General features: G+C 40.7%; 1 protein-coding gene and 1 long non-coding RNA gene across 4 annotated transcripts in view; both read right to left on the bottom strand.

Annotated features, from left to right (window-relative positions):
* Window positions 1-22,168, bottom strand: part of GRIK2 (glutamate ionotropic receptor kainate type subunit 2) — a 405,316-nt gene extending 383,148 nt beyond the window's left edge. For 2 of the 3 annotated variants that reach the window (XM_065681154.1, XM_065681162.1), the window contains exons 1-2: window positions 22,040-22,168; window positions 16,394-16,798 (exon numbers count right to left, since the gene is read on the bottom strand). In XM_065681154.1, the coding sequence (XP_065537226.1) occupies window positions 16,394-16,508 (115 nt within the window). In that variant the 5' untranslated portion in view covers window positions 16,509-16,798; window positions 22,040-22,168. The remainder of the gene's footprint in view (window positions 1-16,393; window positions 16,799-22,039) is intronic. The other variant, XM_065681155.1, reaches the window with a different exon arrangement.
* On the bottom strand, window positions 1,907-12,999 carry LOC136015347 (uncharacterized). Its single transcript, XR_010613162.1, has 3 exons — window positions 12,821-12,999; window positions 12,625-12,713; window positions 1,907-2,941 (listed from the first exon to the last, which is right to left on the bottom strand). It is a non-coding gene; the product is annotated as an uncharacterized LOC136015347 (long non-coding RNA).
* Window positions 22,169-22,482: the final 314 nt, after the last annotated feature.

The raw sequence follows: 22,482 nt of genomic DNA on the forward strand, positions 1-22,482 counted from the left end.
AGACAGATAACACAAGATCCTTGAGCAGAGCTTCTTGAGGTTTATTATATGAATTATTATGAATCATTTCATAGTTGCGCCATTAGCTTCATAGACAGCTATACTTGTAGTCCTTTTTATTTGATCTGAATGAAATATTTCTAGAAAACTGGCACATGAAGTATCTTGGCATATGTATGAAAACTCTTTAACTTCCCACATGTAATGAACGAAATACACAAACGCAGTGTCCTTCGTAAAGCATCAACAACTTCATTACTTTTTCCATGAAGATACTGAGAGATAAAATCATACTGCCTTATTTTGTGGAGCTAGTGAGTCAATTGTCTTTCTGGGCTTTGGACTCTCAACAGCCAGTGGGCAGCTGTAGGATTATTTGAATAGCCTTCTCCCATAGAGGTAATGATGCAAGTGATCTATTGATCTAACAATGGCCAATAGCTCTTTTCTTGTGACACAGTAATGTTTCTCATCAGTAGAGTTTGATTATAGCATGAAACCATGCTCTTCAGTTTCTGTGATCTTAAAATAGTAGTTTTCCAGTCTCTAAATCAGTAATAGCATTGACCAGAAGGAAAGAAATAACTCTTTTTTTTCTTTAATATATAAAGTAAAATTACTTTTATCTCCAAGTTTCCTAGAAACTTCTTCACATTTTAACCCTAGCTGAACAGTTTCTTCTGAGAGAAGTAAGGCAAGAAACTGACAAGTTGGATACACTCTTCTGTAATTAGAAATACCATAATCCACATCTCTCCATTTCAATAAGTCATACACTCCAGTGCTAGCACCAGAAAACTTGTCCAGACACTGTTTAATATATTACCTGAGGATCTCCAATGATAACTTCATATTCTTCCTTGGCGCATATAATTTGTTATTTACATTGCCTTTAACTGTTATTTTAAATTTCTCTTTTCTTCTACAGTATCTAAAGGTTTCTCATTACTTCATTCATATATGAAGGCTGCATTATTTGTTTCTTAACCTTTGTTATCTTAATCTCCAGTAACAGCACAGTAGCTCACTGACATCACTTTCTATATTCTCTGACTATGCATGTTATAGAGATCATAAGAATGATCATAAAGTAGAATGGAAAATAACCTGTATCCAAAAAGTGCAAAAGTCAAAATTTAAGGGAAAGAAAAAGAAAACTAGGAAACATGGAATAATTCTTACAATGATTTCTCCTTCTTTCCACTTTTACTTACTTAGGGACTCACAGAACCAGAACTAGTGATAGTGCTAGTAGAGACCTTTCTTCCTTAAATGTATGCAATTGCTGAGGGGGTGAGAACCAGAACACTCTCTGGCAATGAATTACATAATTTTCTTCATTATTCATACTTCCTTTCATTGTTTAAAATAACCTATGTGAAAACCTATGAATTATAATATTCTTTTATTTTTAAAAAAGTTAATAATTTAGTCTACTTTTGCTGTTTTCAAGATTTTCTACATTTCTAGAACGAGTATCTTCAAATAATAATATGTCAGAATGTGCTGTATTAAAAGAACATGATGCTTAAACTAGCTCTAAAAGACTCTTATCAACTGTCTTTTGCATTTTGAAATTCTTTAAAAAAAATTCTTGTTATGAAAGATGGGATTACACCTACATTAATTCTGATACAGAAAATGGTAAAATGCATGTCTCAAATCATGTAAGCCCAGTTCAAGGAAAAAGACACTGATACTGTCTTGTGAACTTACAGCTATGCTTGAAACCCATTACTGAAGGCATTTGCAGCATATTAATTCAAGACATCTTTTACAGCGTCAGAGCCAAATGAACTCTAAAACATAAGCTAATATTTAGCCACTTCCTTCAGCTTCTTGGGTTTTTTAAATTATGGTTCAACAGGATGATTCATGGATGTAAAATCCCTTCTGGCTTTGCACCTATTGACCATATTTTGTGAAGTTATCCATGTGGGTAAGCTTTTGTGGAAATTGTGCCTAATTGAATATGGAAGTAATAAAGACTCTTCTGTCTCCTCAGGAGTTCCCCTAATTCCTCAGCAAACAACTACAACATTGATCCTTGGCATACCAATAGCACCTTACAATGAAGGCCCAGAAAATTAACCTAAATGTTTGATGCGGTGCTGTCATTTTAGGCTACCCAGCTAAGAAGAAATTAAATTGCAGCAGAAATTAACTTTAATAAGATCTACTGATTAATGTGACTGCTAGTCACACCCAGTAATACTGGCACAATTACCTCCTCTTAAAACAGTACTGAAAGTAAGTTGCTACAGGTCTCACACAGAGGCAGATCTACTCTCTAAATGAAGATTTCCCTTACACTAAGAATATTGCTCCATGGTAAATCAAGTTGATGCATTAACAAGTACCATTTCCACATTCTTAGCAGCAGGGGGTGAGGAGTGTGTTGAATGCATAAGAGCACATATATAGCCATAGCTTCATTCACATAATTTAGGGTTGGTTTTTTTTTTTTCTTAGGAGAAAAAATTCTGAAGTGTTCTCTTTTTTTCCCCCATCATGAATATGCTTGACTTTGCGTGGGCTTTGCTGAATTTCATAACATCTTTCTTGAAATTCTTTTGTTTTCATGACCACTTTGAAAATATTCATGAAGATCACACTATGTGAGAACAGATTCTTCACAGCTCTTTGCTATCCCAGGCTCACACTGCTTGTCAGGAAGCAGATGGATAGTCCTTATGAGTCCTACCATCAAAGACCCCTGATGTACCCTCAGGCAATTCTCCTGGTTTATGTTAAAGACAACTTCAGCAAAGGAGACATATTCCCTCTTTTTTCCTTTTCTCCCCCATCACCTACATTTGGGATACAGGACAGCAGGAAAGTGTATGCATGTGCACACATTCACACAGGGCTGGTCTTGCAAGACTATTGACGCCCAGTTTCTTTCTTCAGTTCACAAAGATACTGTGTCAATCTGAAATGACTGAAAAACAATAAGATAACTAATAAAAAGACTTATCAAAAGTGCAATAACCTATTGTTAGTATGAATTAGTGAAAATATTGCTGTTTATTTTTGTAAGTATATAACCAGGTTGGAGTAGACGACAGCTTTTAATTTTCTGCCCTTATAACCATCAGATGGACCGTAACAAGTAAGAAACTAGTATGTAGTTGTCCCGGGTTCAGCTATAGCAGTCATTTTTCTCCTTAGTAGCAGGTTTTTGACTTTCAGCCTGGGAACAGCTCTGATAACACCAATGTTTTCAATTGTTGCTAAGTAATGTTTACTCTGATCAAGGACTCTGATCATGCTCTGACAGGGAAGAGAGGAAGCCAGGAGGAAGCAGAGACAGGACACCTGACCCAAACTAACCAAAGAGGTATTCCATACCACAGTACATCATGCCCAGTATATAAACTGGAGGGAGTCACATGGAAGGCACAGATTGCTGCTCGGGTCAGGCTAGATATCAGTCAGTGAGTGGTGAGCAACTGTATCCTCTCCCCTTGTTATTTCCCTTATCATTATTATTATTGGTGGTAGCAGTAGTGATTTGTGTTATACCTTAGTTATTTGACTGTTCTTATCTCAGCCCATGGGAGTCACATTCTTTCAATTCTTCTCCCCATCCCTCCTGGAGTGGCAGGGGGAAGAAGGAGCGAAGAAGGGGAGTCAAGTGAGTGGCTGGGTGGTTCTGTCACAGGCTGGGCTTAAACCACAATAGTAGTACAACACCAAAGTATAAAGGATTTATTTTTTTAATGGTCTGTGATAACAGAGGGGGAGGGGAAAATGTTTCAAACAACACACACTGCAACTTCCTTACAAACTAGAAGATGACAAGGAAGTAAAGGAAATCGATGTGAACAGCTCCTGTGCCCACAGAACAGCTAGACACAAGAGTTTTACCCAACTCAAGCATCTTCCCATTAATCAAAAGAGTGAAGAATGCTCTGAAAAGCAATCCATGCTGTTTATATGAGAATATGGCATAGTCTTACCTCAAGTTCCAACAAACATAATGTTTAATGAACTTTAACAATCACAGAAGGATAAAAATGCATAGGTAAATTTGAAGTCTCCAATATCTGGACACAAAAGATCATAAATGAGTAATACTGAAGATTTGTGACTAGCTAATGTTGATTTGATGCTTAAATCTAATTTTTCATTGTTTAGGTAGGTTTGCAAAAACATTAGGAAGTCTGATTTAATGCTTTTTTGAACACATTCTTCTTAGCTGTATCACAGCCACACAGTAAGTTTCTGCAGACATATTAAATGCCATGAATGATAGAGTCTGTCGAGATCTGAAGAGATAATCCTTAATAATAGTCATATTTTATAGTCTTTCCTTCTCAAGGACATTCAAACGAACACATATAGCACTGCCGAAAGGAAGTCACATGTATCTTCCACAAATTTCCATATTCTTTCTTCAGCTGCTTACAGATGAAGAAGGCACAGGGCTTACCACTTCTCCTGAACTGACCCCATGTATGTTTCCCTCAAGGCTAAGAAAAGATAAATCTGGGCATAAATTCTTTATCTTTGTTTTTGTGTAAAAATTATACTTGCTATCACATAACAAGCAAAGGGATTTAATTGGGCAAATTCTTAGTTTACAAAGCTAAAGCTATACCTTCTTTTTGGTATTATTAGATCATCTTGCCAAGTATCATCTTTATGTTTGGGAAAAAAAAAAAAAAAACTACTGTTTACACAGCTGTATATGGCCTTTGTAGGTAAATATTGCTTTTTGCCTTTTTTGCATTAATGCTTCTCAATTTCTTTCTGCACTATTTGTTCATCACTGATGGTATTTGATTCATCTGCATTATTATTCTCAAACCACCTCCATACTGCCTATTGTCGTGATTTAAACTGATCCACACAGCTCGTCCACTCACCAACCCCCCCCTCCCAACCCTCCCCACTCCCAGAGGGATGGGGAGGACAATCAAGAGAATGTAACTCCCACGGGTTGAGATAAGAACATCCCAGTAACTAAGGTATAACACAAATCACTGCTGCTACCACCAATGATAATATTGATAAGAGAAAATAACAAGAGAATATGATACCACCGCCGAACGAGTTCGACCCCCCCAAAGAGAGAGTGTGCCCTTCCGGGTAACTCCCAGTTGCCTCCCTGGGCATGACATGCTGTGGTATGGAATACCTCTTTGGCTAGTTTGGGTCAGGTGTCCTGTCTCTGCTTCCTCCCGGCTTCCCCTTCTCCCTGTCAGAGCATGAGACTCACAAAGTCCTTGGCCAGAATAAACATTACTTAACAACAATTAAAAACAATCGGTGTTATCAGCTCTCTGCCCAGGCTGGAAGTCAAAACACAGAGCTTGCACCAGTTACTAAGAAGGAGCAAAACGGTTCCTGGTAAACCCAGGACACTTATAAGCTTTTCCTTTTTTGTTTTAGTGCAGTCAGGGTTATCTGGGAGAATGTTCAAGTAGTTCAGTGTTTAAAATAGGCCAGCATCTCAGGGCACCAAGGAACTGTTAACAAAAAAAAAAAAAAACCAAAAAAAAAAAACCACCAAAAAACTCTGCTCAGAGATGGACTGATTCAAAAGCATAGTTGTAAAAAATTAGCAAAACATACTCCCTCTCTACTTAATACACATTCTTTTAAAAGAAAAACCTCCACATTTGTTGTCCAGTTAGTTACAACCAGTCACTGGCCTTACATTTCCATTTTGCACGGTAGTCTTTTCAAATACCAGCTTCAGAGAGTGAAATAACAAAAGCTTATTGCTACATGTACTAGAAAGAAGCATATATAGGTGTAATGTAATACCAGAAACACTAGATTTTTCCAGACAAGAATATAGAAGTATTTTTCCAGTTAATAATTCTTCATTTAAAAGAACAGTAGATGGTTTAGGGTCCTTTTTCTATTTGAATTAAAAAAAAGACGGAAGTATAGTAAGCCATGAAAACTGTAAACATTGTTGAACAGTAACAATCAAAAAAGCAATAGTGTTAGAAAATAGATTCCCTAAGGCTCAGTCCTTATATTGGTCCTTGTTAAATGGTAAAATACGAAGCAAGAATAATGAATTTTTAATACTCAAATGCATGCTGATATTTTTTAATTGTTCTGCATGATTTTTGAATGAATTTCAGTTATTGAAATGCATAAAATGTGAATATACCTATTCCTGTTAATAAATATAAACCCTAAAATTACAATGATGAAGCATTTTAAACGAAAATTATTTCTCCTGAATTAGGGTACCCTGTATGATTTTAATTTTCCTAATATACCTTTTTACCTAATTCTTTAACAAGTAATATGGAGTTTCTTTTAAAGATTTTCTGCTTTGTAGGATAAATATTGCAAAATTTATTGCTTTACAAAATACCTTTCGCTTATGGAAAATATGTAATGTACATTTTCTTTACTATTATTTACGTATACTTCTGCATAACACAATGTTGCAGTGTTTGACCAGCAAAACAAGTGTGCTGACCGTTTCTACTGAAGAGCAGTACCTTTAACCGAGGAGTATACTCTTTCTAACTGAAAAAAAAACCAAACAAACAAAAAAACCCACTAACAAAAAGAAAATCAAAATTATTTTGTCATGTTGGATTTGTTTTATAGTACAATGCTAGATATTTTTAACATCAATAACTGCATGTCAAATTTAAGTGTAAAAAAATAAAAAAAAAAATGCGCTGCAATTTTAAAAGATAATTGGGGGGGGGGTGGAAATCAAGGAAAGACAGATTCTAGAATGAACTCAGCTAATGTGAACCAGTACAGATGGCTTGACTGGAAGAGCACTATGTCATTCAGCATCATTATGGACCTAATCATACGTATTAGGAAGAATAGTCTATCACCAACTCATCCAAGCAATGACTATACCTAGGATAAACAGACAGATTTTCATGGACATTAACATAATGATTTAATTTTAGCATTAGAAAGGTCTATAACCAGAGGAGAGCCATAAGGATGATGTAGGGGTTACAGCACCTCCCATACAAAGACAGGCTAAGAAAGTTGGGGCCGTTCAGCCTGGAGAAGAGAAGGCTAAGTAGAGATCCCATAACAGCCCTCCAGTACCTGAAGGGGGACTACGAGATTGCTAGAGAGGGACTCTTCATCAGGGACTGTAGTGGTAGGACAAGGGTTCAAACTTAAAAAGGGAAAATTTAGGTTAGATATAAGGAAGAAATTTTTTACTGTGAGAGTGGTGAAACACTGGAACAGGTTGATCAAGGAAGCTGTGAATGCTCCATCCCTGGCAGTGTTCAAGGCCATGTTGAACAGGGCCTTGGTCAATCCAGCCTAGTGTGAGGTGTCCTTGCCCATGGCAGGAGGGTTTGAACTAGATGATCTTATAGTCCCTTCCAACACTAGTTTTTCTGTGATTTTATGATTCTAAGATTCTTTTCTAAAGAAGTGTCCTCCAAATCACAGCTCTGATTCTTATTTTGTACTAACAGAAGCCACCAACCTGAACAGAAAGTTAGAGGAGGATCAGACCTAAAGTGTGCTACAATTTTTCTTATTTCAATATTTGATCCATAAATTATAGTTGTAAATAGATCCATAAGTTATAGGTGTGAACAACTGCATATAAGAAACTTTATGAAATATACACAGATTTCATATCATCAAATAAAAAGCCAAACCACTAACATAAATTAACTTAGCATTAAACTACTAAGGACTCTATTTCTCTGACAACCTAGGGAGTTGATATTGACTGATAATCAAGCACCAACTCCAAAAATATAGATAGGAACAGAAGGTTTAATTGGTTTACAGAGAGAACAACTGCTTTCTTCAAGGTTTTACAATGTGAAATGTTGAGGCAGGACTTAAAAATATTTGCTTACACGCTCAAAAAAAAAAAAAAAAGAAAAAAGTGAAAGTTATAAATTTGACCACTGTGAGCTGTGAGACTCCTATTTTCTTGTACATGTTTCATGCTTACTAGCACAATTATTTTTACTAGGGACTCTTTGGTAAGTCATGCCCTAACTGTGCAACTTTTATATAACAGCATAAACATTAGCTGATTGATACAGCTGATATATGTTTAGCTCCTGTGCTGACTGAAGTAGCTGGTATACATTTAGATCCTGGAGGACTAAAGGCCAAATGGATGGCAAGTTCAAGTATAAAATAAACCTTAATAAATTTACCCTGATTCTTACCTACTAAGTGTGTATATGGGCATGAAAGAGAATTTGAATAAAAGTGGTTTAAATTCGGTATCAGTTACCTTATGACTAAAGCCATTTTAAAATCATAGCTACTTTTATATTCAGAGAAATACGACACCTGAAACATTTTACGGGAGAAACAGAAAGAGCTAAATGTGAAGATAGCATTCTCTTCCAAATACAAAGTAGTTCTGCATCATTTGAAGCAAGCTTGATAAACTTTACTCAATAAACTTCTGTAAAGAAACAAATCAGTTTGTTCAAAAACAAGTACTTATTTACAGCAAAGACCACTTATTTGTTAGCAGAGCAAGCAAGCAGCTTCTGTTTCAGCTTTTTTTTTTTTTTTTTTAATATCAGGAAGAAACTGTTCATCCATTAACATATTTTATCTTCACCTTTTAAATTCCTATCTAAACATTAAAGCCTGGGGAGAAAACAAAGATCCATACTCAATCCACTTTCACTCTTTCCATATTGCTGATGCCATGAAAGCCATGGTACACCTAGCCTAACTTTTGCCATGTGAAAGTTATCCAACCCAAGCCAACCTTATCTAAATCTTCTACCTCCTTCAGTCTCCAAATACTGCAGGGGAGGTCTAAGGTTTGGCTTGGATTAGAAGTTTAGATATTAGACAGAGATGAGGCCATTCAGGATTTTTAATTTTCTCATGTAGTTTCCCAGAAAGTTAGGAAAACAAAGACTTCTCCAAAAGCACCAGAAAAATAACATTCAAACATACATTCGTCTTTTGAATAGATAGGTAACTAATCATTTCCATTTCAGTTATTAAAAAGGAAAAAGAGGAAGTGAGAGAAGGGATAAAATGATCCAAGGTGCAAAAGTTGGTGGTTTATTGTTTGATGTTTTGGGTTTTTTTAAAGGTGCATTGGTCTTTCAAAATTATTTTGCCCACCCAAAAGGCAACATTATTTTTTCCATTCATCTGTAAAAATGCAGCATGGATCATTTAGTACTTTTAAGATTTAGCTACATGCATTGAAATCAGATAGAGTATTTATATAATTAGGAAACATTAGAGATAAAGAGAAAATTATTAAAATAGAAGGAAAAAAGAGGGAAAAAAATTATACATTGAATTAAAAACCTTGTCAAGTCTCCTGAACAACAGTTTCTGACAGCATAGTAAGCTCTCCCTGGACTGTTTTTTTGTCAGAGTGTTACTGAGCCTAATATAAGAATTGGTGACTCTAACAGCCTGGGGAACTCATGCTGAAACGTTGACAGACATTTTCAACATTCCTAGTTCAACTGACTTTCAAATCCCAGTCACCATTTTCTTGAGGGGTGTTTAAAGAGTTTGGGAATAGAAATACAAATATAATAAAATAGACATTCAGCTGATGTAAATCAATGTAATTCCCCAGATACACAGACGAAATTCTATAAGACCCATACATGAATTAACCTTCTGATGCTTCATAACAAAACACTGTTTCCTAAGGAAAAACATTGTTATCTAAGGACTACAGTGTAGCTATGCTTTAAACTAGCCCTACTGTAGACACCAGTTACCATACTAGCAAGTAACCTGCTTTTCTATAACCCAAACACACAGAAATTGAAACAGACATTTTTACATAATATATTTATAAAGTGTTTCATTTGAAAGACACGTCAAAGATACCAAATACATTCCTAGATGAGATACTGTATTTCAATAGCATTTTGGAAAGACTGCACAAGAATAATTTTCAAGGAAATCTGAATCCGGGCTGACCCAAAACACTCAAGATTTTGATCCAAGCATATCTTTGCAGGAAATATAAAAAGAGCAGTCTTGAACCCTGCACTTATAGGTTGCTTCTAATTTTTGCCCAAATAAAAAGAGCTTTTTAGCTTTAATTTGTTAAGAATTATATTTTTAATGAAATTAAGAATATATTTTGGGGGTTTCTGTTTAGTGTTCTACATAGTACTACAATACCATCTAATTTATCCAGAAGCTGGCTGAGCTCCAGTAATCAGAATAATGTTAACATGTTTGTTCTGTACTCTGCATTATTGAAAGCTTTGGTTGTTAAAATTGAAGGCACTTATAAACCTAAGGTAATTATTACTTTATAATAAAGGAACCAAAAGACTCAGGGGGGAAGGTTGGGGAGGAGGTGGCACAAAATTATAAGTATTAATATGGCGGTGGTCTTTGATGCTTCATATTCCAATTCAGATGTGACAGCATAATGACATTATGTTATCATACTGCTTAATCTAATCTTCCAATATGCATTACAGCATAACATTATAAAAAGCTTATTCGGGAAACATTAATTTGCCTTGCAGATCGAGGAGTATGGAAATAAGGCACCTTCTAGTTTCTTTTTTGCATTATTGACAGAACATCTAACAATTGTTCCTCTGAAAAAGGTTAAAGAGGATGAAAGTTAAGTCTCAGAAACTGACACGCTAAATATAATTAAGTAGAAGAAAAAGACCTGCCATTATTTGCAATAACTACAACATATTTGGATGTGTTTTGTTGGTTGATTTTCTGTTGGGCTTTTTTTTTATATATATATATATATATATATATATATATCATGGGGATTTTATGTTGTGCAAAATAATAATAACATATATAGAAAAAAATAAAAACACTCTACTATTTGAGTTTAGGAAGGTCTTTTTTCCTCTCTGGTTCCTTATCTGCAGTGATAGAAACCATTTCATTCATCAACTACGTGTAAGTGGGAGGTATTACTCGAACTTTGCATCACTTCAAAAGACAAGGAGCAGTCGGTAAGAAATTACTTATACTCCTCAGCATCCAATCTATCAGACAATTGTAGGAAAAGCATTTTACAAGGCTAGTGGTGTTCCAAAGACTGAGTGAAAGGATCTGAGGGTACTGCAGAAAGCCCACATGGATGAAAACTTTCTTAACCTACAGTAAATCTTGATAATGCAATAATGAGTCTTTTAAAAGGATAATTCCAATTCCCCTATGTAGTGCAATAAAGACTGTATACAGATAATCTGCTTTGCCCTTTCAAATAAACTCATCCGGGACATTCTATGTAGTCAGCACCCTGAATGAGTCATTAAAATTCTTGTTCTGTAAGAGTTGTGTGCAGCGCACCGTTGTTTCTAAATTCCATTAAATCCAAACGGTCTTTATCGCCCCACGACCACTGTGACTTCAATCAGCCAATTTAATTACCTTACAAAATTGTCAGCAGAAGCAGCAAAGAAAAACTGGAAGGCTGTGACGTTATCAAATTGAAATCTTCCTCTGTGCTGTTTAATCTAGACCAGTCAATAACAGTGCTTCGCACCTCCTTGCTGCCTTCCCGAGGCTCTTAACCTTATTCTTCTTTCAAAAATTTTTTTTGTTGTTTATAACACTGATTTTGAACTCCTTTCTGTGAGGATGTTAGCATGTACTGAAAGCTTCTTGTCCTTGGCAATAAAATTTTCACTGCCTATAAATGCTCGAATTACCAAGACACAGACTGCTCAGGGACTGCCAAAACGTTTACTTTCAGATTTTCATCATACTCTTGATCCGAAGGCAGGCTGCCTTCCCCACTAAAGCTAGATATATACATTTTCTCATTTCTCTCTTAAACACAGGCAGAAAGATTACTTCCTTCCACTAACAGGGTACTGGTGCAAAATCCAAAGAAAGTGCAAATCCAGGAGAGCTAATGCAGGTTCTGCCTAGGAAAACCCTACATGATTACCCAGCAGGTATTTTTCACTTGAATTTGTCTCATACCCTTTAGCACACACCTAGCTCTCACTGCTTTTCCATGACTTTGCTGAATTTAAAGGCTACTATGTAAAAATGGTCAGCTAAAACCCAGAAACACGTGTTTTGAAAGCAGCTGGCAGCTGCAGGAGCAGTGGACACCATCAACCAGCCTCTTCTCTGGTTTTACCATGCTCGATCTCATAAAAAACATCATATTGGGATAAACTCAATCTGCTTGAGCCAAAGAAACTCAGCTAAGAGCTGTGCCAGGTGAAACCCGTGCTACATATTCATAGAGGAAAACTCCAGGGTGTAGCAATTCCCCTCTTCAGGTTCCCAAGATGGACTTGAGAAAAAAGATTGGGTTTTTTAAAATCTCAAAGATTACATGGTCATATAGATTTTTGTTTTGCTATTATTATTATTATCATTATTATTATATTTTATGGAGGGCAGCAGGAAAGTGCTAGCCTTTGTAAGAGTTGGGGGGAATTGTTTTTTTGTTTAAGTGTTTTGGGGTTTTGGGTTTTTTTTTAAAGTTGTAAAAGCAGTCAGTAGTAGAAAGTGTTTCTGATAAGAAGTCAAAATTCTCTATTTGTTCCTTGAAAAGTGCTCCCATCTCTTTTTTTTTTTTTTTTTTTTTTTGTTGTTGTTCTTTTCTTTGCTTTTTAAGCTGGAAGAAGAAACACACACGCTTTCCATTACGGTTCATTGTGACCCACAACATTCAGCTTCCTTTCTCACCTGTTTGAAGTCAGGCAACTCCGAAGCAGCAAGAAGTCGACATTGCAGACATGAGCCTTTGCTTTTCTTCACCCGTGTTTATGAATGTGCTGAAGAAAACAAAGTACCTCACAAAGTGCGGAAACACTTATGAGGCCTGTGAGCCCCCTGCAGTGGAGGTCTTCAGTCTTCCACACTTCCACTAATAATGAGTTACCTGAGAGAGAATAAGGAAACGCAAGGGCCGAACCACTTTCACGGATCCTTCCTCACACCTTGGCTGAAGGAATGGTGAATTGCTCACAGCAGAAGAGATAAGGCCCGAAACGAGCAATTTAAATAAAGACGGTACTTAGAATGCTCTAGATTTCAACAAACATTGATTTCAACAATCACACCCCGTGTAAGAACGACTAAGAAGGGTGTTTAAGCACCCAGGACTCTTTCTGCCTCGGGCAAGGGAAGGGGAGGATTTCTCAAGACACAGGTGAGCAGTTACTGGTGGTTAACAGCTCTTAATGACCTGTTAATTCAGCTTTACGGGGTAAAGTGTTGGGGTGCTCCCACGGAGCTAAAGGCAGAAGCGAGAGCCTTTACTTCGTTTCTGGACGAGGCCGGGCAGACCGCCGCGCCCAGCGGTGCCGGTAGATGGGGGGCCTGGGCAGAGCTCGGCTGTGGATTTCTCAAGCTACTGGCTGTTTGTGAGGAGCCGCGTCCCCTAACCCGTTCTTACACTGGAGTGACTGAAAGTGATCCCCGATAACGGAACGGTTCTGCCCCGCGGTCACGTATTCTGGCTTTTGTACGATGCCAGGAGATAAGGAAAAGGTTTCCATCGCACTGAACACAGCGGAGAGACAAATACTAAACTGCTGCTTTTCTCCCGTGTCACGATGGGACCTGTCCTTTTATCCGCAGCCTTTTCTGGGCTTGTTTATTGGAAGCTCTGAAGAAAGAGCAAGGAAGGGAGCTTGGCGTCACACCCCATGGAGGGCGCCGGATGTGATGCCCAAATTCCATGTTGCCCAAATACCCTACTCCAGCAGCAGTAGGCGGAGGTCCAGATGCCTGAGTGAGTGCCGCTGGGGAAGGAACTGTGCCTCTCCCCATGTTTGTTCTATAAGAAACAGGCAAAAATAACCTCCTGCATTTGTCAGATAACCCAGGCTGCTCGCGTTTCCTGTACAGTTGCGAAAAGGTAGCTTGAGAGCGAGAAAGAGGGAGAGAAAGGACATGCTGGCTAGTCCCAACACTGAAAGGAGCCGTGGGAAGGACAATGCGAATGCAGTTAATTTGCACAGGAGGAATGAGGGGGCTGGAGCTCTGGCAAGCTTCAGGCTCTCCCCTGTTGCCATAGCGCTACTGGCTGAGGAAGAAGAGCGGGAGCTGGCAAGTTTCTGGAGGGGATCTCCTCACCTCCCGCTTCTCCTCGGGAAGGAGTCCACGGGATGGCACCGGCATCCCGTCCTCCTGGTAGCAAGGACATCCCGAAGGGACAGATTAGTACGGGAACCCAGAGCGGGAGACGAGGAATTCCTCTCTCGGAAATAATCAAGGCTTTTCCACAGCTCACTCCCTGCCCCTTTCGCCTTCCCGCAGTGCCCCACTCAAAGGCGGAGATGTCAGTCCCTGGCGAAGGAGCAAGAGTTCTCACACGGTCAGTGTCACTCCAGGCCTGGGCTAGGCTAAATCCAGACTACTTAAACCAGAGATGTGCAACAGGCTCAGCTGAGCAGGGCAAAAGTCTTCCTTGTGCTCTCTCACGTCTAACATTTTCCATATTAAAATAAAGTCGTCAACTGTTCCCTACCTGCTTCTAGGGCTCAGAGATGGGTTAGTGACAGTTCTTTTGGAAGACACAACAAAGCATGAGGAGATTCAGAAATGGACTCGTACTTCGCTGCTACAAGTACTGTAGTGAACACCGCCGGTTAACAGAGCGTGTCCCCAGGAGGACACTGGGAACGGACGTTAATCCTCGGAAAATACCTGCAGGCGAGTCGCAGGGTCCCGCTGCGCCAGTTCCTCAGCCATGGGTTATTTATCAAGTCTGATCATCACCAAAGCGCTGCTCTCCAGGGTTCTCTGTATAGGTACATGGGACTAGCAGTTCGGGAAGAATGCTAATCTAAAGGAAGAAAACCCACCTCTTTCTGACAGTGTGGACAGGAAGACTTTTGTTTACACAGCTACCCTTGAAAGTAACTCAGATTCACAGAGCCCGACCCCCGACACCAGTTAGAAACCCCAGTTCGTGGAAAGACAGCCGGACAGTGCCAATTACAGCCTTAGCTCTAATTTCACGGATATGATTACGGATTAGACTGAATGCAAAATAAAGCCCGCGATGATATATGGAACCGCTTAGCTACGTCCAAAGAAACCAGCATTCCTGAAGACGGTTGCTAAGAGCAACGTACCTTAAGCACCACCTTTAGACCAAATGGAAGCAGAAAAGAAGGCAATTCAGCACACGAGATCGGTAACAGCCTGGTGACGTTTTCACCATTACCCACCTCACTCTTCATATAATAGTGGGGGGAAGTTGACTGGCTGGGGTGTATTAAACCCAGTTAGATAACAAACCGAGGCACTGCTTCCAGGCGAATAGAAGACCTTTCAGTGCGCTGCAGAAACGGATGTAGCAACTGTTACAGTTTTTTGCGGCCAGCGCGAATGCGGGAGATCTGCCCTTTCCGGCTCCCGCCGTACTGTCGGTAGGCATGGAGGATGCCGCTTGTCTGGGGAAGTACCTTTCGGTCGGTCCCCCAGCCACCCCCGCGCCGCCCCCCGCGCCGCTCCCCGCGGAGCGCGGCGCTCCGCCCGCCGTGCCCGGGGGTCGCGGAGGCGGGAGCAGAGCTCCCACCGTGGTTCTCCTCGGAGGGCTTTCCCTGGCCGCACAGCCCTCTCGGACCCGCGTTTGACTTTCATCTCTGTTCTGTTCTTTCTCACTGCGAGACTTTTATAAGGGGTAGAGCAGCTGAGATCTTTCTCTCACTTTCTCCCTTACACACACGTACACGCGGGCGCGTACACAGGCAGAGCTGTTAGGCAAGTTTCATAGTCCAGCTAGGATAGTCTTTAAATAGTAAACCCGCTCTACTCTCCTTGATTTTTCCTAGATCTTCTGATCTATGAATATTCCTTTTCTTATATTTTTTTTTTCCCCACGGGGGAGAAACTTCTGCAACTTTCCTCGCATAGAAAAGTGGTGGGTTTCAAACGTATCGCAAAGGCTCTTTCACCATTCAAGACATAAATCAGTTCTTTCCTGAGCCTAAGCGTCACTGTAAGTGGCAAGAAGGTAGGCAGGCGCTTCGAGGGAAATCAGCCCCAGAGTCTGAAATCCCAGCGTCGCGCCCACGCGGGATCGGCTAGGGTGGACCGGGGACAAGCGGCCGAAACTTAACAACTGGTTGACAGGTTTTTAACTGATCAAGCACTGTATTAGCCATGCTTTCCATTACTATGGGAACAAAAAAGGCACATTACGAGAAAGCCACGCAAGCCCCGCAGAGCCTTAGGCGAACGCGTTTGCCAGTCATTTTTCTCTCTATTGTTATTCTAATTATCATCATCGTGCCGTTACTACGGCTACAATGAGCTGCAGCGACAGAAAAAAACACACAGCAATTTATCCCTCCGGATGCAAAATAAAGACGGACTTTGGTGCCTGACTCTGGCGGCACGTCCCAGCGCTCTCTCCCCCAGCACTCCCTCCCGAGGCAATCCCTACTTAAATCACATTCAGGTTTAAACGCACAATGAAAAAAGTGTCGCGAAATCTTACCAAATCTTAATACATGTGTGGTTCCTTGAGAATATCCAATCCACAGTAAGCAATAAAGGAGTCTAATGGTGCATCTGAAGACTGAATTAGTTAGAATAGGGGAAATAATCTTCATGATGTTTCTACGCACACACGCGCTGCCTTACTTCCCCTTTATAAGCCGTCAGGTTTCCCGGTAGGGTGAGAATGAGGATACGTAAACTGATGGTCCTCAGACACAATCACGGCATGGTCACAGAGACAGGAGAGAGTCTACGCTTCCCAAACCCATTAGCAATCCCTTCATGTTCTTCATTCACTGCGCCAAGGAGCAACCTTCAACTGCAAGGAATGGTGGGACATCCATGTTAGTCGGGGGAGAATCCTTGAGAAATCCAAACACACACAATGTCCAGCTGAGTAAACCTGGGAGGCAAGAAAGGAGGAAAATCAATAGGTAATCCAGCTCGAGAAATCGCTGAGGTATCGCCACATAGAGAACACCAGCCGTTTCAGTGGCGAAGCTTTTGCTGTGCTCCCATTCTACTGCACTGCTGCACAGCTTCTGACGCGAAGCCAAGATTAAGTGAGAGAAATTGAGATAGCTCTTCTCTTCTTAAGGCTGCCTGCCAGACAGCCTTCCCAATTTTTATTATGCAACCGATCTGATCGCCTAGCCTTGTCGGAGGGAAAAAAAAAAAAAAAAAAAAAAAAACAACACACAAAAACACACCAGCCCAGTTTTCTTTACATGCTTCTAATTGCTATTAGGATTTGTGTTGCTCTGAACAATAGATATAAGGGTCTGTAGCGGGGGGCGGGGGTGGGGGGGTGAGAGGGCTATATGGGAGAAGTGGATCGGTTGTATAAAAATCAAATCATGCATTTTAATAGCTGACTGAGTCGAAATAATTTAGGTTTAGACTTATGAAAAAGAAGCTGACAATAAAGTCAAGCAAGTTATTGGAGTAACATTTAGAGGAAAAAAAATAATTTCACTATTACTCGTGCGAACACATGAAATAAGGTAAATGCAGTGGTTTGTATACTGACTGTCCTTAGAAACTTGCTCCAGACTCAGTTATTCCAGAGCACAAGTCTGCTTTTGCCAGGTAAACAGGAATCAGCAGTACTAGGACAGCCTTGCTGAATGCACAGACCTGTTTCACTCAACTTGCTTGAAACTGCAATGTTGCTTTAAAAGGCAGTAACTTGGGGATTTAGTAGTTGATGTTTTGTACTTTATTCTGCCTCTCTCTTATTTTGCACTCTGCTTTCTTTTCACTCCAGTATTATGGAAATATTGCTGTTACCCCCTGTACTGAGAGGTCTGTGTAGTCTGTCATTTTGGAGTCCTCAGTGAAAACAATAGCACTTACCAGTTTGATAATGGAATACTGAGTTTGTATCTGCAAACACAGCCACAGACTTTAGTCTTTTGCCCAGGTGCTCCAAAGAAGATAAACTTGAGATTTTTCTTGGAAATACGGTCAGTTGTGTGCCTGATCCATTAAAATACATTGAACCAGGACTGTCAAACTTTGTGATGTAAGTGAAGCTTTTGCTGAACCCACTTAAGCTTTATTACAAACGTTAAAAGACAATTCCTAGATTCCCTACCAGGAAAATTAATTAATTTTATTCTACATTCTGCATACAGACATATTTTGTCTCCTTTATCTCTCTCCCTGTCTTTTATTACTAAAGAAAATATCAGGGAGAGACTTCCCTCATAGATACATGCAGATGAACACAGAATAAACCTGACTTTACAGAAACAAATACAGATCATGCCAAGCTAATGAGAACACTGTGGAATCTATCAGGAGTAGAGCATGACAGAGATGAGTTGCAGCTTCTTCTTAAATAACATTTATATACTGTAGACATGTAAATAAGTAACAGCAGCATTTAAGTTATAACCTGTAACATTCGTGCTATGTATCACTAAAAGTGTTAGCAATTCACGGTAACTTTTTATCATTATGGCTTACTGATTTCCTCTGCATGCATTTACTTAAAACACTGTAAAACGCTGATGAAAAGAAATGTATATTCTGACAGGGGATTATTAAACATCTTTTTTTTATTTAAGATGGAGGCACAACTGCAGTAGCAAAAATAAGTATCACGAATGGCTAGTTCTGCAGTCTAGCAGGGAATTCAATCAGACGATTTGACTATTGGAGTACATTAAAAAGAGCACCTAGTGTTAAAAGCAAGGATATCTAGCGACTCCTTCAGTTCACAGTTAGAATATCTCCCGGTAAAAGTGCAGAGAGATTATTTTTCTTGTATTTTCTATTTCGTTTTTTCTCTTTTATTCGTTCGTATTTTATCTTAGTCCAAGGAGAAATAAAACCAACACACGTGAATACTGTGAACATTCATTGCCTCCCTCCTCTTTCCCCTGGTCTTGATGAAATAAGGGAAGCTAGACATCTTTAGATACTTTTTAAATTGTGAGTGCTGAGATGTAGCTTCCTGTATAAACGATTTAAATTCTTTATTTAGTTTTGGTGAGAATTTAAAAAAATATAATATTCAAAATACTATATTCATGGTCAGCTTTAGAACATTACACAAGACAAACTTTGGGCAATGTAACTCCTGTCAGTTTCATTTTCTAAGGTGTCTTAAAAAAAAAAAAATAAATAATACAGCTACTTGTAACCTAAGCCCAACTCAATGAGCACCTAACTCACTGAGGCATTTATTACTGGGATCATAAGTCAGCTTAATTCCTTTTACTATTAAATATGCAGCAGCCCACACTGCAAACCCTGGTTGCCTTGCCGAAGTCTCAGGCCGAGTTCCGCTTCCCACGCATCTCGCTTCCCGCATCCCGCCGCCGGCTGCGGCCTCAGCACTGCGGACAGCGCCCTGCGTGGACCCTTCAGTACCGCGGAGAGCGCCCCCAAACCCGCCACAGGGCTCACGCCGCCTGCCCTTGTAGGTGTGGAAACGCCTGTCTGCCTCCCTTCCAGTCACTTCACAGCACGGAAAGGAAATTGAAATCTGTTATCGCCTTCTTTAAAGGCACATATTATACCGTCGATTATGTTAGCTGGCTATTTCATGGCATTCTACGGGTTCAGATGGTGTACCACTCTCCTTATCTGCTATAACGCATCGCTTAGTGCTCTGTATTAACATCCCTCACCCTTTCTTTCAAAGCTTACCCACCTTGAAGGAAAATTGTAGTTAAACCAGAATTATTTTCTCAAGAATATCAGTTCCTTATCAAAAAGTAAATCTTGCGAGACTTCAGATGTTTAGAAATATTTGGTTACTAAATATTTGGTGACTGAAGATCATTTATAGACTACACAATTAAATAAAGCTGCAGACTTTACCGTCCTAGATTCTTTTTCTGTTGATAGGACTTTAGCTTAATTTCTCCTTCGGGGGAGGGAGGGAAAAGAAAGTGTAACCTTTGAAGAGAAACTTTTGTCCACCCTTCAGAATGATTTCAATATAAAAGCAGATAAAGGTTTTTAGCGCCTTTCATATTTTCTCGTTCAAAGTTTGGAAATCTGTAATAAAATGTTGTACAGGAGAAGCTGGTCTTGTGTTTTGGGGGCTTGTCACCACTGTTACGCAGTTCTTTCCAGATTAAAGTCTTTATGAAACTGCCCTCCACATGTCAGTGACCAGCAACTAGGATATGTACAGTTCCTTGAATAAATGTTTTTATCTGTTTTACGTTTTGGTCATCTATAATAGACATGGTGGTAACACATCTTTAATATTCAAGAACCATGATCAAATCATATGAAAAACAGTATTTCCCAGCTATAGACCAGGAAAGAAGAACAGACAATCTGAGGCCTTTAAATCTTTTCTGGGTAATAAAAGACCGCTAAATTTTAAGGTATGTGTCAGGAATAAACGGTGATCTTCCGCATATAATGTTTCATTTGGAAAGGAGAGATACATGATTCTGATTACCTTATTATATCAAGTGTTTTTTTCTTCAGACCTTATTCTTATGTGCTGTTATCATAGTAAAAGTTAACCCATTTCCAGCTAGCTGCCACCTACTGGGATGTACGGTTTTACCGTATTACTTTAAAAAGGAAATGGCTTTCATTTTCAGGTCATAGCTGTGTCTGTAAGAATCTATGATAAGATTTTTACATCAGTTAATCTACTGTTTTGTTCTCTCCCAACAACAACTGATATAAATTTACTATGTATTTAACATGCAGCCCCCAAAGCTTTGTTTCTTGGACATTTTTCAACAAATGCTTGCAAACGCTTCTGATTCACATGCCACCACAGTCCTCCTGCTGTTGCAATCTGGTGTGAGGAGAGCCATAGCTTACCACAACACCTGACCAGCATCTTCAGATCTTCAGAAAAAAGTATTGCAGCTTTGCTGACAAAGCAGCAACACAGTCGTCCCTTTTTAAATGTTTGCCAAAGTATTCAAATTAATGTTGATATTATAACTTAAAAACACACTGTCGTCCACTTGTACTTCACTCCCATCGGCTATAAAAACCCTAGGTTCTCCTCTGTCTGTTATTAGGTCAGTTCAAATTTACAACCAAGTTTCTGCTGCGCTCATAATTAATGACATTTTAAGATGGTAATTAACTTTTAGCTAGTGGAAAGACGTGTATTCTCATTAATAAACTGAGTATTCAATAGGCTTACTTGTTCAGGCACTTAGGAGTATCACAGCAATACACTTTCTTAGCAGGTTTCAAGCTGCAAGAACAAACATTAATGACATCTACAGATCAGCCTTTCCTCCCCTCAGTCTGCTTTGGGGTTGGGGAAGCTGTGAGAGATCTGGGGAGAAGTAGGATGTTTAATGTTTTCCATGCTTTACCCTCCAAAAAGTTTCTAAGAAAAACGTGAAGATGGGGTTTCATTAGTGTATGCGTTCCTTTTCAGTACACACACGGGTCTTACAACCATGCCTTGGCTCCGTAAGCAGGAATGTCTCTTGTTTTACATAGAGAATGTCAGCGCCCAGGCTGCGTTAGCGATGGACGCTTAATCAAAGAATGCTGAATTTTTAAAGAAATAAATGACAGGATTGCTGACAAGCCCAAACAGGGGCTAGCTGCTCCTTTGGTGGAGACAAAAGGGGGAGGCCAGGGAGAGGAGAGTGTAGGGGTAGGAGGAAATCTCAAAGAGGTAGAGACGGTTATCCACCCACAACTCTAGCAAAGTTAGAGCCCGTTTCTCACCTCCGCTCCTCCAGGAGAGCGGGGGGGAACATCCTTAAGGCCGCCGGCTAGGTCGCCCTGGCCCGGGCCCTGGAGCAGCGCTCCGGCTGTGGGGGCAGTTCCGAGCTCCGGCAGGAGCCCGGCTGGGTCATCGGGATCTGCGCTGCCTTGTCCCCTCGGCTCCGCTCCCCACCTCCAGCGTCGGCGGTGCAGAGCAAAGGAGGGAGGAAGAAGGCGACAGGTATGCCTGCTCCACAGGAGGGGCAGACCAGGTCGGCAGGAGTCGGCCAGCCGAGCAGCGCTTGGGTCTGCCAGCTCAGCGCCCTCCTTTGCCCGGAGACACCTGGCCGACGGACACCGCGGTGTGCGGCTCTACAGTGTATCTTACGCCGCTTCCCTCCCCCGACTCCCCCCGCAGCCCCGCACTTGCATGCAACCCCTCTGGCCGTGGAGGCCAGCCGGAGACCCCGGGACATCCTCCTACCTTGAGCTGCGGGCGGGAAAGCGGGGAGGGAGAGGAAGGCGGGGGAAGGAAGGGCGGTGGCAAGACGCCGGGGACTGCTCGGGCTGCGGTGCAGCTGGCGTCCGTGCACCACTGACGGCGGCGGCAAGCGGCGGCCGAGCGATGGAGGGAGGGAGGGAGGGAACGAGAAAGGGAGGGAGAGAGGAGGGAGAAAGGGAGGGGAGAAGGATGGAAGGAAGGACGGAGATCCGCCTCCCGTTGGGAGCGCTGCACAGCGCCCTTTAAAGGAGCAGAAAGCCGCTTTATCCGCGGCTGCCGCTGCTGGCTCCCCGCAATGCCGAGCCTCGCCGCCGCCCGCCCGCCAACCGCGCCGGCCACCGCAGTCGCGGGGCTTCGCGGGCTGGCGGCAAAGCAAAAGCGCTTTCACCCTGATCACTCTCCGACCCCCACCCCACCCTCGCCCG

This window comes from Lathamus discolor, chromosome 5 (assembly GCF_037157495.1).
Source record: "Lathamus discolor isolate bLatDis1 chromosome 5, bLatDis1.hap1, whole genome shotgun sequence".
NCBI classification, from domain to species: Eukaryota; Metazoa; Chordata; class Aves; order Psittaciformes; family Psittacidae; genus Lathamus; species Lathamus discolor.